The following is a 12,571-nucleotide window of genomic DNA, read 5'->3' on the forward strand; positions in this document are numbered from 1 at the left end:
TACAGAACCATCTTGGCATGTGTGAAACCACAATACTCGGTAGTGTCTCTCTGTAACCTGGGCAGCTTGCACACATTGCCGAGGTACACGTTAATAGCAGCCAAACAGGAGGAGAATTTAAAAGACGTTGTATGATAACCTTCTGTAAATGCACGTATTGCATTTTAATGATTTGCAACCATTGAAGAAGACATTAGTGTATAGGAGATACTGTGGTATCTGTAAACTGAAGATATGCTTCACTTTTGTGCTGATTTATAATTTTAATTCTGGGAGGGGAAAAAATGCCTTATCTGAAGAATCTTTCAAAGTTCCATAAAGCCAGAAGGGGTTTAACTCCTGTACAATACAGAATGTAAAGCTTCTTTATCAATGAAAAATCTGCCAATATGGAAAGCAAACATTGCTTGGCATTTCAAAATACTTTTCTAATTTGGGGAATGGAGAGAGATGAGGTGATTATATTCTATAATGAAATGCTTTTCTCTTCAAATGGGTATAGTAAGAAATATGTTAAATTGCATTTTTTTTTTGCCCAAGATGGATTAAACGGGGTGTGAGAGAGTGTAGAAATTGTGGAGCTAGTGCTAATGGTAGGCCTTGAAAGAATATAAGTCTTATAAAAGTTAAAAAAAACAAATGCCCTGTCCAATTCAACCCTTCTCGTTAGCATTCTGTATGATACATATGTGTACTTCCCGTGCTTTTGAATTAATTTAGTGCCAGTACATTGAAACCCATGAGTTCAGAATCTGCAGATATAGCACAGTTTCTTCTGGCAGCTGTTCAAGCCTGTGTGAACACAAGTAGGAGTAATATCTTGGTTACAGAAAGGCCCACTTGGAAGAAGGTAATCCGAAGAAACTGTTCCTTGAAGAACAACAGTGTTACAAAATGGGCACTGGGGGCTGGTGTAGTGGGGAGGAGAGCTGTGGTGTTTGACTTAGTATCTTGCTCTGAGATGCGCTGTTTGGAATGGGACTGCGTTTATGAAACCTGGCACTCTGCCTGGAAAACAAATGCAACTCTGATATATTTGAAGTATGTGGCTTAACAATAGCGATAATCTACCCTTTGCAGAGCATTGCTGAAGTATTCCGATGTTTTATTTGTATGGAGAAATTGCGTGACGCACGTCTGTGTCCTCATTGCTCTAAGTTGTGCTGTTTCAGTTGTATTCGGGTGAGTTTGCTTATTATATTCTTGCAAATGTATGAACTTAAAACCAACTGATCTTATGAACATATTCTTGCTTCTTTCTTGCCCCTTTTCCTGAAGTTCCAAAGATTCCTTTTTCCTGATCTGTGCTCTTTAGTTTCCCTTTCAAAATCTTTTGTGACACTGAGGAAAAACTAGGCAGGCTGTGCATTGCATTCAGTAGTGCTAATTATAGAGACTACCTGGAATAATTGCTTTTAAGAAACAGACATATAATGATCCCTTCTTTAGCATCTTTTGAGAGTCTGATGCCTGTATGGAAGACAAAAGGTGGAACAAGAATCAAATGCTGACTTTGCATCTGTCAGTATGGAACACTGGAAGGTCGTAACATCACCTGTGGTCATCTTGGAGATGTTTTAAAATGCTTACCAAACTAGTATGATATGATCAGATACGGCCTACATCTTTCTTGAGGGAGTCCGGTATAGCAGGCTGAAGCAGCATCTGAAGTACCTGACTTAATTCATTTTAAGGCCATGGTTACCAATGTATAACAACAGTGCAGTTCCAAGTCCAGACACTGTTACGTGTTAGTGTAGAGGGAGAGGGTTCAGCTGAGGTTTTCAGACCTTGGGTATATTTCCGTAAATCAGAACAATCATCATTTGCTTTGAAAGATCTGACAAGAGCTATAGGTGAAGGATTTGTGTTGCGTGTTAAGAATGTTAGATGACATATTGTTGGTGGGTGGTGAGAGATTATTCCTGAGAATCTTTAAATGTAGTAGTAAGCTGACAAATATAAGCCCTTCAACTGCTGAGCTTTTACACTTCTAAGTTGCAGTGGGCAGATGAAGTTCTTTCCTCAGCTACTTGTCTTTGGAGCTTTCTGGAAGAGAAACATTTAAAGGGTCCTTGTGGATTTGATCATTGAACTGCAGGTATCTAACTTGCGTATAAATAGCTCAAGACTATTTGAAGATGTTGCCTTGAAGACTAATAATTTAGACTCCGAAAAATGTGCTTACTGTATCTTTCGCTTTCTTTTGTTGAAACGTGCTTTTTAGTTTATGACTATGGGAGTCTGTGCCAGGTGTGTAGTTTCTAATGGAATATTTGGTACCACAAAATTCGCTTTATCATTTTAGATGAAGTGTCTTTGACATCTAAAGAAAAGTGGTTGCTTTGTTACTAAGATACAAATAGCAGCTTCTTCTGTGGCTAAGTGGTTGAACAATTAAATTACAAATCTGTAAAAAAAAAAAAAGGAAAAATAAAGGAAGACTAATAAAAAGTTACTCCTAATTAATGATAGAATGTACTTTCTTGAAATTATTTTTTTACAGTCTCTTTAAAAATGTTTTTCCTTCTTCCTTCACAGCGTTGGCTGACTGAACAAAGAGCTCAGTGCCCTCATTGTAGGTAAGGTATTTTTAATAATGGAAATGATTTATCAGGAATTGGGTGTACTGTCCTGTTATGAGCGGTCTTTTTTTCGGTGCAGGTTGCACTAAATTTGTAAGCTTGGTTTTTTTGAGACCTGCCTGCTGTTACTATAAAAATTTACTCTGGTATAAATACTTACTCTAAAATATGTTCTTGTTTTGTGACAAGCTAAACAAGGTCTTTGTTCTTCCCCTGTTACACTGCTGTTTTCAGTGCATCTAGGTGGTGTAGTAAGAGTAACTAGACAGTATTCCCCTTGCATTCTTTCAAGAAGAATATAAGGACCTCTGAGACCAGAAACTTCAGTTTTCAGACTGAAATGTGTACTTTTTTTTTATGCCTGTAATTCGTGTGATGAGAGGTAGCTACAATGTGTTTGGTTTGGTTTAGTTTTAATGCAGTGTCTGGCCCCATCCTCCCAAGCCCTGGCACCCCTTCGCACTTCTAGTTCTTGAGTACCTAGCAATTCTAGCTCTTGATAGACCAAAAATTGGAAGGTAGCATATTTTTCCCCCTAAGGCAAGGGAGGTATTTAAAAACAACTAACCAACCATTTCTGTAGAACTTTTTAAATATTCATCTTTTAAAGTATTTGATCAATAGCTCTAAAATACTTGTCAGGAGATAAATATAACTACATTTTACAAAGGGGATAATTGAAGCACTGCAGTTGGGATAGTTGAATAATGGGAGAAATTGAAGAAGCACTGAGAAATTAAATTATTTGCCCAGCATTATCCAGGAGCCTATCAAGAAATCTGGAAATAACTCTTGGGTTCCCCTTGTAGCTATTCTCTGTGTCATTCTGGGGTGGTTAGTTGTGGTTCCTGCCTTCTCCCCAGCCACCAAATGAGCAAATTGACTTAAAACTTACTTCCCCCCCCCCCCCCCCCGAAATAACCAGTACAGCTTCAGCTTTTTAGCTGTGACTTTTCCGACAGTGTAGAAGTGATGAACTGAATTAATGTCAATGCTTCTCTTTCAGCTCCTGGAGCTGAGTTCTTGCTCTGACTCTATCCATGCTTCTTGCAGAGCCCCACTGCAGCTACGAGAGCTCGTCAACTGTCGTTGGGCGGAAGAGGTCACACAACAGCTCGACACACTTCAACTGTGCAATCTCACAAAGCACGAAGAAAATGAAAAAGACAAGTAAATGGGACATTCTTCACATAAAGCATTTTGCAGTTTGCCTTATATGAGCAGGCTTTTAATTTCAGCTCATTATTAAAACCAGGGAACAAATTGATAACTTATTTAACGGCTGAATTGTGCCAGCTGTCTGACTAAAAGTTAAAGTTAATTTCTGTCCTACTCAATGGAATGAGAAAAGCTCTTCAGTTTCTTTGCCTGGAAAACTACTACTATTTCTAGTTTGACTCAATATAGTTAAAATGAGAGATATGGGAAACATAAAGGGTAGCAATACTGCTTAAGGCTCTTAGCCCTTCTTAGTGACCATACATTGGAAATAAGTCTTCTCTTGACGCCTTGCTCATTTGGTAGTCCCATTAAGACCGTGGGTGCTGATTTGGTATCTCAGCATATAAAAGCAGAGAAGCTTCTCTGAGAAGGCGTCTTCTGGTCCCTTGCAAAAATGTAATTGATGAACCCGTTTTGAGATCAAAGAAAATATATCAAGTCCCACAGAAAGCACCACTGTTGCTATATCTGTCACATTACTGCTGTTCATGCTCTTTCCTTGTCTTGGGAGCCTCCTGTATTTTGTGATATTTTCTCCCTAGGAGCAACTGTCAGTACTTTTTCAACAGGCTTTTCTCCTGGTTTTATCCCATTACCAGTGCTATTACGTGTTTTAAAATATATTCTGGAGATTTGGAGGAGAAAAGTGTGAGAAGCAGCACTGAAAAATGGACAGAGACTAATTGTGTGTTCTATACCTGCCTCCTCCCCAAGTTTCTGAATCCTAATGGAGGGGGAAGGGAGAAGCATGTATTCTGGAGGTCTGTGCTCAGTTTCTTGGTTGATGCTGTTCCTGAAATTTTAAGAAATGACAAAGATCAGTTTGTCCAAAAAGCTTAAGAGCCATTGCTCTGTGGTTACTTTAGGTTGATGTGATTAGGATTTTATTAATGTGAAGTATTAACTTCTGGGTTTCTGAGCTTGATTCATTGATGATATCCTTTATCTGCTGGGTAGAAATCCAATTTTAGTAATGTAGTTTTTCTCTCTCTCTCTGTGGAATACTTCCTAAGAGAATAGTAAGAACAAAATTTATTTTACAAAAGGTTTTCACTGAATGTAAGTAGTATTATTGCAAAACTATGCTGATATCTTGAGTATTGGGTAGCAAAACAAGTGAAAATGTTAAATTGAGTTTGCAGAAAATAACTAGTATTTTCTGTTGATGATATGTGTATTTATTTCTTTTTAAGGTGTGAAAATCATCATGAAAAGCTTAGTGTTTTCTGCTGGACCTGTAAGAAGTGTATCTGCCACCAGTGTGCGCTCTGGGGAGGAATGGTAAGAAGAGACTTGCTTGCTTAGGTGCACGTGGTATGTTACAATAAGAGACTGCAAGCATTGTGTTTGGCAGCAGTTTGAAGAAATAGAAATGCTATGAAATGGTTGTTATGGCTATTGAATTGTCATGCAAATACTATAGTTGTATGCGTATTTATAATTTAATGTGAACATGGGTTGTGAATGGCGATGCCTTCTGTTTATAGCTAGAGAAGCAAGCTGAATTTTTTGCTGAAAGGAGGTCAGACTTACCTTCCTTGTTATAAACTTCATGATGTCTTGGACAGGCTGTAGATGGTGCTGAGAATTTTATGGGAAGACGTCTTTCTCAGAGAATATGGATAACGCGTTATTTAAATGTACTGGCCTGTAATCTTGAATATCTTCAAAGCTGTGTTAGTAGCACAATTCACCACACTGTTTATTATCCTTTCAGTTGAGTATTTCAAGGAGAAACTGCTGTCGTCGTTTGGGATGTAAGGGGCTAACAGTGTGCTGCCTTTGTTTGAGAAGGGTGTTCTAATAATAACAATAATTAAAAACCCCAACCCTTCTATCTATATTTGATTTGTTAGTTGCACAGTGAATGAAACAGTTTAATTTTGGAGGACTGTTGAGACTCCAAATAACTCTTGACGGGAAGCTTTGATGGTATGAAAGCCAAACTCATGACTTCTTAGGAAGGGGAGTGAAAGACAGACTTCCTACATACAATCTGCTTTGGAGCTTTTCCAAAATGAGTGATACACTAGGAGGCTTTCTTCCCCTCTCCTTCAGTAATTTAATAAGAGTGGGATAAAGTTAAAATGAAACGATCTATTATTTCTACCTCTCCTTTTTCTTTTTTTAACAGCACGGAGGACATACTTTTAAGCCACTGGCAGAAATCTATGAGCAGCATGTCACAAAAGTAAATGAAGAAGTGGCAAAGCTTAGGAGAAGACTCATGGAACTGATCAGTTTGGTGCAAGAAGTGGTAAGAAATTGATCCAAAATAATGTTTTCTGCCGTATGCCATTGTCAAAGGTAACTGTAAATTGGGAAATGGAAATAGTAAACCATTTCATACGCTCGTGATGTTTTCAGTACCTGTTCAGAAGCTGTTGCTTTTGTGAAGGTAATCAGATTATGCGGTAGAGAGATGTGTTTACTTTTTAGTTATACTCTTTTTTATACAATGTGGAAAGATCAACATATTCTCAATACTGGTTTTGTATTTCTGTCTGTTGCCAGACAGAAAAAAGATGTGAGTTAGCTGACAGGAAATTTTTCTTTTGATGTATGCCATTTAAAAGCTAGAGTTGTGCAGTTCTTTGAAAGATGTATTTTTATCAACACTTCAAAAAGTGCAATCTGCCGTGCTAAACAAGTATAAAAATGGTTTATTCTAATAGTTTATTCTCCTAAAGAAAGAAATAGGCTGTATAGCCGCTCAACAGTTAAGAGATTTGAAGTTCGTGTACCTCCTTTTTCTTCCCCATAGGGGTCAGTGTGTTAGACCTCCAAATATCAACATGTTACGTTATGGCAGTTTCAGTGGGAATTCCAACAATTCAATACAGTTTCTTGTATTCGAGGAAGGATTATTTTTGTGTTCCACTGAATGCGGTTACATTTATTGTGTAGTCTTTGTGCAAATAAACCCCAAGTTTCTGCATGGTTTTTGACTATGCTATTATTCAGGAAGTTGTTTGCCACGTGCAGTGGTAGGTTAGCTCTGCTTCAGCTCCAATGAGACTGTTATATCACCAAGAGGGCTACCTCTAAGTGTTTGTAAAATGTTGAGAGGATTGTGGCCTTGACCTTCCAGGGTGAAGGGTGCAATTTTTATCAAATTGTTTTTGTTACCAAGAAGTTAACTTTTCTGTGCTGCTCAAGTTACAGAAGAGAAACTGGCAGTTGTGTTTACAAAAGAATCCCCATATGACGCATCTCTATGTAATGAGAAAATGTTGCTCAGCTTCACTGTTAACCTTTGGTCACCCACCAGAGGGCATACTTAGGTATTCAGCGAAAGTCAAAGGATATTTACAGCTGGCAACAGGAATAGCTCACCTAAAAACACTTTCCTATTTTCTTGTTCTAAACATGCAAGCTTCAGTAAGACCAGGATTATTATTTTTTTTCTCATAGTAAAAATAGGACTGGAGAGCACTCCAGGGGGGCCTAGGCTTTTTGGGGATCTGAGAGAGTGGAGCCAATGTGTAAATGAGTGAAGCGTGCAAAAAGTCTGAAGGCTTTTCTTTTGTGCATGTTTTTTCCTGAACCCTGTTTTAGGAGAGGAATGTGGAGGCAGTGCGTAGTGCGAAGGATGAACGAGTTCGGGAAATCAGGAATGCAGTGGAGATGATGATTGCCCGGTTAGACACTCAGCTGAAGAATAAGCTTATAACATTAATGGGTAGGTATTTGCCTGATCTATTATGAGTAGGAGCAATATATTAACAATGTGTAAATCTGTTGAGAAACTCTTGCCCTGGAGGTGTGACTCCTTATACCCTTTATGGTGTTAAGCAAGTTAACTGCTGACTGAAAACTTCTACCTACAGGAAAGATTTTAGTTAATCATGTAATTACTGTGATACAGTTCTATGTTGTTAGACGTAACCTGGTTATGTTCTGTTAGAAACTCCTGTATAATAACTTGAAGAACATTTCCATCTAATTGGAAGATATTTAGTACCTTTCACCTAAAGTGTTTTTACACCATCATTTGTATTAGCCAAGAAATCCATCTTTGTAATTTGACATCTTTGTGATATATACTCCTTCTAGTGTAATTTTAAAAAATTGGAAGTCTGTAGGAGATGTGTGGTGAGCAACAATTCAGATCCACACATACAGGCAGCCTTGTCTGCAAATGAAGAACATGGCATCTAGAATCAGAGCTGCTAGTTTGGTTCCTGACACTTTTGCTAACCAGATGCTGGTCACTTTAGCTCTCCTTTGGTATAAATAAAGGTGAGAAGACAGGTGGTACACTTACAGGTATTGAAGCTTACAGAAGCAACACTTCTAAAAGTTGTGTAGCTTTCAACAAGAAGGACAGAACGTTCCTCAGTTGGCTATAACTCCCTGCATGCTTTGCTCAACTAATTTTACCTTGGTTTTTCCATGCGTGCTTTCATTTGCTTAAGTGCATTGATAGGAGCATGTGTGAAAGGTGACATCTTGGGATATTGGTTTCTTTAGACTCTTATAATGTTGTACTTATGATTGTAGTTTTGCAAGGTACATGACCAGTAGATCAAAGGACACAGACAAATAGATCCTTGACATTGTATTTATGTCCTTGTCTCAGAAACAAAAGGCAATAAAATAGCTGTGCTGAAAAGTTATTTCTGATGCTTGAAATCTTCACACACGCCCCCCCTCTCCCCGCCACCCACCTGAATAAAACCTGAAATGTTCATGCCTGGAAAATGTCCTTAGCATTGATAATGCTTGCATTTATTCTCTTAGTTCATTTCCATTAAAACCAAAACAACATAATAAATGTATATGAACTGTATTTTGAGTTCCTCTTCAAATTCATGTCAGTACTTTAAAATGTTTGCTTTCCAGGATTCGTACATTCATACGTATTTTGTGCCTATATTGGATACAGTAATCAGTTGCAAGACTTGTTTTAGTGTGTACTAAAGATCCATCTTAAAGCTGCGGGACAATGTCTTAATTATTTGTGTGTACAGGTTAACACTTTGTCCATGTAACACCTGCCAAACACTCTTCAGGTATGTAATGTATGGTGGAGACAAAGTAAATCTGCATGATAGAAAACAGACAAATGTGACTTAGGTTTTTTTATTGTTTCTCGTCATGGTCTTCATGCCAATTGAAATCCACAAACACATTTAAACATTATTTGTTTTTTTGTGAAGAAAACACTTAAACAGCAAAGTCAAGAGAAGTGGTGGACTTTAGGAGAAAAGTGTCAGCTAAAGAGCTAAATCTAAAAGAGGCATGTCCGGATGAGAGCAAATTCAGTGTAGTCAAACCTGCTTTTTTTTTGTTGTTCAAAAATGCACTCCAAAACAACAAACCTGCCATTTCTGGGACACAGAATGTTTCATTATGGTCTTAACCTAAAATAAGTTCTTCACTGCACCTCTAATTAAAAATGTAGGCTTGCTTTCAAAATGCATTCTCAATCAACCTTGGTATATTTAGAAATCCTTTATCTTAGTAGGTTCTGGGACAGCTTCCAGGTAAAAAAAACCAAAACAACAAAAAACAACACACAAAAAAAACCCCAAAACAAAAAACCTCACTTTCTTAAAATCCAGTATGTCTTTTTTTCTTTAAACAGGTCAAAAGACATCGCTTACTCAAGAAACTGAACTTCTGGAATCCTTGCTTCAAGAAGTAGAACACCAGGTGATTATGAAAAATGCTGAAATGTTGTGTTACATGGATCCCTCCTCAGTCAGCCTTTCTTACTATTTTATTTATTTTTAAACTATTAATTGATGGATATTTCTTGAGGGTATATTTTCATTTGAGTGGCCTTAGGTTGCACAATTTCTTCTTAAAAACAAGTATGTCTTCTATAAATAATGAAAAAGTGTTCTGTTCCCTGAAAAACTAGTACAGGGATTAACAGCAATATTATGTAAAACTGCACAGTTATGTGTTTGTTTAAGGTAACGTACCATTTAGACCGTGTGGGTAGATTGTGTTAGTTCTGCTGCTGCCAACTGTGTATGAATAGTGGTGGCTATAAGTGGAGAATAAAAAAAAAAAAATCTTCTGTTTGTCTTTGTGCTTTTGAGCAAAACTGAACTGGTTCTAGTTCTTTTACTCCCGTCCACCTGTCTTTCCAAGAAGATGACATGGTATCACTTTTTTCATCTTACTTCTAGCTATATTGAGTTCAGCTTTTGTAAATGAAATATTCAAGTTCTGCAGAGCTTGATTGTACTTGCACAATTTCTGCTTGCTCTGAGGAAATGGAAGGGTTTTCTTCCTTGAACCGTTACTGCATCCAGTAATTATCTTTCAGCAGAGTTTGACTTTTTAGGTTGGGGATGAGGCCTAAGCTTCTTTGTGAGTGATGCTTCTTGTCTTGTATTCCTTTTTCATCCCTGTGCTGCTTTTGATTCAGTAAGAATGCAAAGCTAGCTTTATCACCTGATCGGCAATTATTGCGTTGTCCTTGAACTGAAGTTAATTATTTCATTCCTATGATGGAATGTCTTAGTTGAAGCATCAATGACATCAGGAGGATGAGTGCTCCTGCATACCATGCATCACCATATCGTTTTTGTCTTTGTTGAGAACTCTCTACATAGATTATTCAGAATTTACTTACGTTGCAGCCCAAATGAAGGTGTTCTAAATCGTGAATAGCAGTGCCTATGCAACTCTGCAGATCAGCTTCTTTTGCAGGAAAAAAAAAAAATTAAAATAACAACAAATTGGTACTAGTGAAACGTGACCTCTACTCCCTCCAAAATAGGAGGAAAAGCTTACTAACTAAAAAAAATTGTGAGAAGATGCAGCCATCTGGCAACTGTGTAGCTCTCTACTGCTTATTTAAAGTCATCATGTATGTCTTTGTCAAGGAAGGCTTTGAATTTCATACTCTTTTTTTGTGGAAGTAATAGAATTATTTGAAGAACTCAGAGCAAAATTGTGACTTTTTAAAATTTACATGTTAGTCTCACTTCAGCCTGACAGTTTGAAATGTAAGTCTAAGATATGTTTTTCCAGTGTCAAAAGCATAAATAAGAACCAAAGTAGATTTGCCTCTTTTAGTAAAGAGGTTTAGAAAATACAGTACTAGGTATTCAAGGAACATGTAAGATTAGATTTTTATTTTTATTCAAGATTTTGGAAAGACCTTTGTTATTACACTGGTTTTGTATGAAGTGGATTGAAGTGGGGGTTTTCGCCTGCTGTTTAAGATAATACAGACTTTGTTCAAATTTGGTTGAACAAAAAAAAGTACAGTACTTGGCAATACAACAGTAAAGGAATAACTAAAGCATAAAAGAACTGTCTAATGTCACAGGAGCTTGTATCGCTGTGTTGTGGTGTATTTAAGCAAATTATCCCAATGTCTAATGTCCTTTCCAGATTGATTTACTGTGGGGTTTTTTGCCTAAACACAGTAATGGATGTGACTTGGTATTAATCAGACATCTCATATATAAATTAAACTAATTTAAGTGAAGTACATAGTAGTTGCTGTAATAACTTTCATTGTAGAATTTGACAGTCTTAAATATTCAGGACTTCCCATATGGGTAGCACAGACTTTGGAGTGAGACAGAATTAGTATATGCATTTTGATTTCCTAACAGACACTTTAGAACACATGACCATTGGCTATCACAGGCAAATTCTTAGTCTTAAGAGCTGACAGTTTCAAGGGAAATAAAAGCCAAACAAATGAAAAAAACCCCCAAAACCCCTCCAAGCTTTATTTTACATTGCATTGTGGGTAATCTTTCAGAAGCTTTGACAGCCGTGCAATTTATTTGTTTAAAAACAAAAGTGGTCAAAACCTATGGTTTGTACTAATGACATAAGGATATTTTTCTTTCTTGGTTTTTTCCCATATAGTTACGGTCGTGCAGTAAGAGTGAGTTGATATCCAAAAGTTCAGAGATCCTGATGATGTTCCAGCAGGTTCATCGGAAACCTATGGCTTCATTTGTCACTACTCCTGTTCCCCCAGACTTCACAAGGTGAGCATTGCATTACCTTTCTGTTGTAGTTTGAACTTGAAAGCCATCTTAAAGTAAGTTAGAGGAGAGTATCTCTTTCCCATTTTACTGTACCGCTGTGTGGAGGAGGATGTTCCAGTGAGCCTGGGAGGTAGATGTATTCTTATGTGTGTCAGCCTCTTGTAAAACTAGGACAGTACCGCTGTATTTTAATGTGCAGGTTTGAAAAACATGGATGATGGGCAGGTGATTGATAGGTTGGTTGCTGGAGAGCTTGTCCGATACCCACCTATAGCAAAGGGGAGTCATACTTCTCAGCCATACGAGCAATGGCAATCTGTGGGGTAATGTGATTCTGTCCATTTCTGTGTTAAACTTGACATCTCTGACTGAATTTGGGGCTTACACAGTGAAAATGATAAACTGCTTAACTTACTCCTGTTAGTAACCTGTGCCACAAGTAGGCTTTCCTGTTCCAGCAGGGGTTTTTTTATATCTATAGTCCCTGCTGGGGAGTCAGGACAGTGAGTTCCAACTGACAGTTTTTTCCTCTTTTACAGTTAGTTTACAGATTTGTCCTTTTTCTCTTATTATTGGGTCATTCGATATATAATTGCAAGGGTCTCATGAGATGCCTCCTGCAGGTCACCTTAATTCAGAATATATAGCCAAAATCACTTCATAGCACAATTCCTCATAAGGAGAGTGCTGCTAGTGCTGGGTTCTGAGTTTAGGCTACCTGGCTGAAAAGCATCTCCAAAAAATAAAGTTGGAGATGTCTTAAAAGAATTCCTCAAATAATTTTGTGTTCTC

The 12,571-nt window shown here is 37.5% G+C and overlaps 1 protein-coding gene across 9 annotated transcripts in view; it reads left to right on the forward strand.

Moving 5' to 3' along the window:
* The window catches only part of TRIM37 (tripartite motif containing 37), a 29,259-nt gene that overhangs the window by 766 nt on the left and 15,922 nt on the right, over positions 1–12,571 (forward strand). For 4 of the 9 annotated variants that reach the window (XM_075771950.1, XM_075771951.1, XM_075771949.1 and 1 more), the window contains exons 2-9: positions 1,081–1,182; positions 2,542–2,582; positions 3,639–3,755; positions 5,000–5,087; positions 5,941–6,063; positions 7,365–7,488; positions 9,397–9,464; positions 11,655–11,779. In XM_075771950.1, coding sequence (XP_075628065.1) covers positions 1,081–1,182; positions 2,542–2,582; positions 3,639–3,755; positions 5,000–5,087; positions 5,941–6,063; positions 7,365–7,488; positions 9,397–9,464; positions 11,655–11,779 — 788 coding nt within the window. Of the gene's footprint in view, positions 1–708; positions 851–1,080; positions 1,183–2,541; positions 2,583–3,638; positions 3,756–4,999; positions 5,088–5,940; positions 6,064–7,364; positions 7,489–9,396; positions 9,465–11,654; positions 11,780–12,571 lie in introns of those variants that run through there. The other 5 variants (XM_075771945.1, XM_075771947.1, XM_075771948.1 and 2 more) reach the window with 2 other exon arrangements.

Source organism: Balearica regulorum, chromosome 19 (assembly GCF_011004875.1).
Source record: "Balearica regulorum gibbericeps isolate bBalReg1 chromosome 19, bBalReg1.pri, whole genome shotgun sequence".
Lineage (NCBI taxonomy): Eukaryota > Metazoa > Chordata > Aves > Gruiformes > Gruidae > Balearica > Balearica regulorum.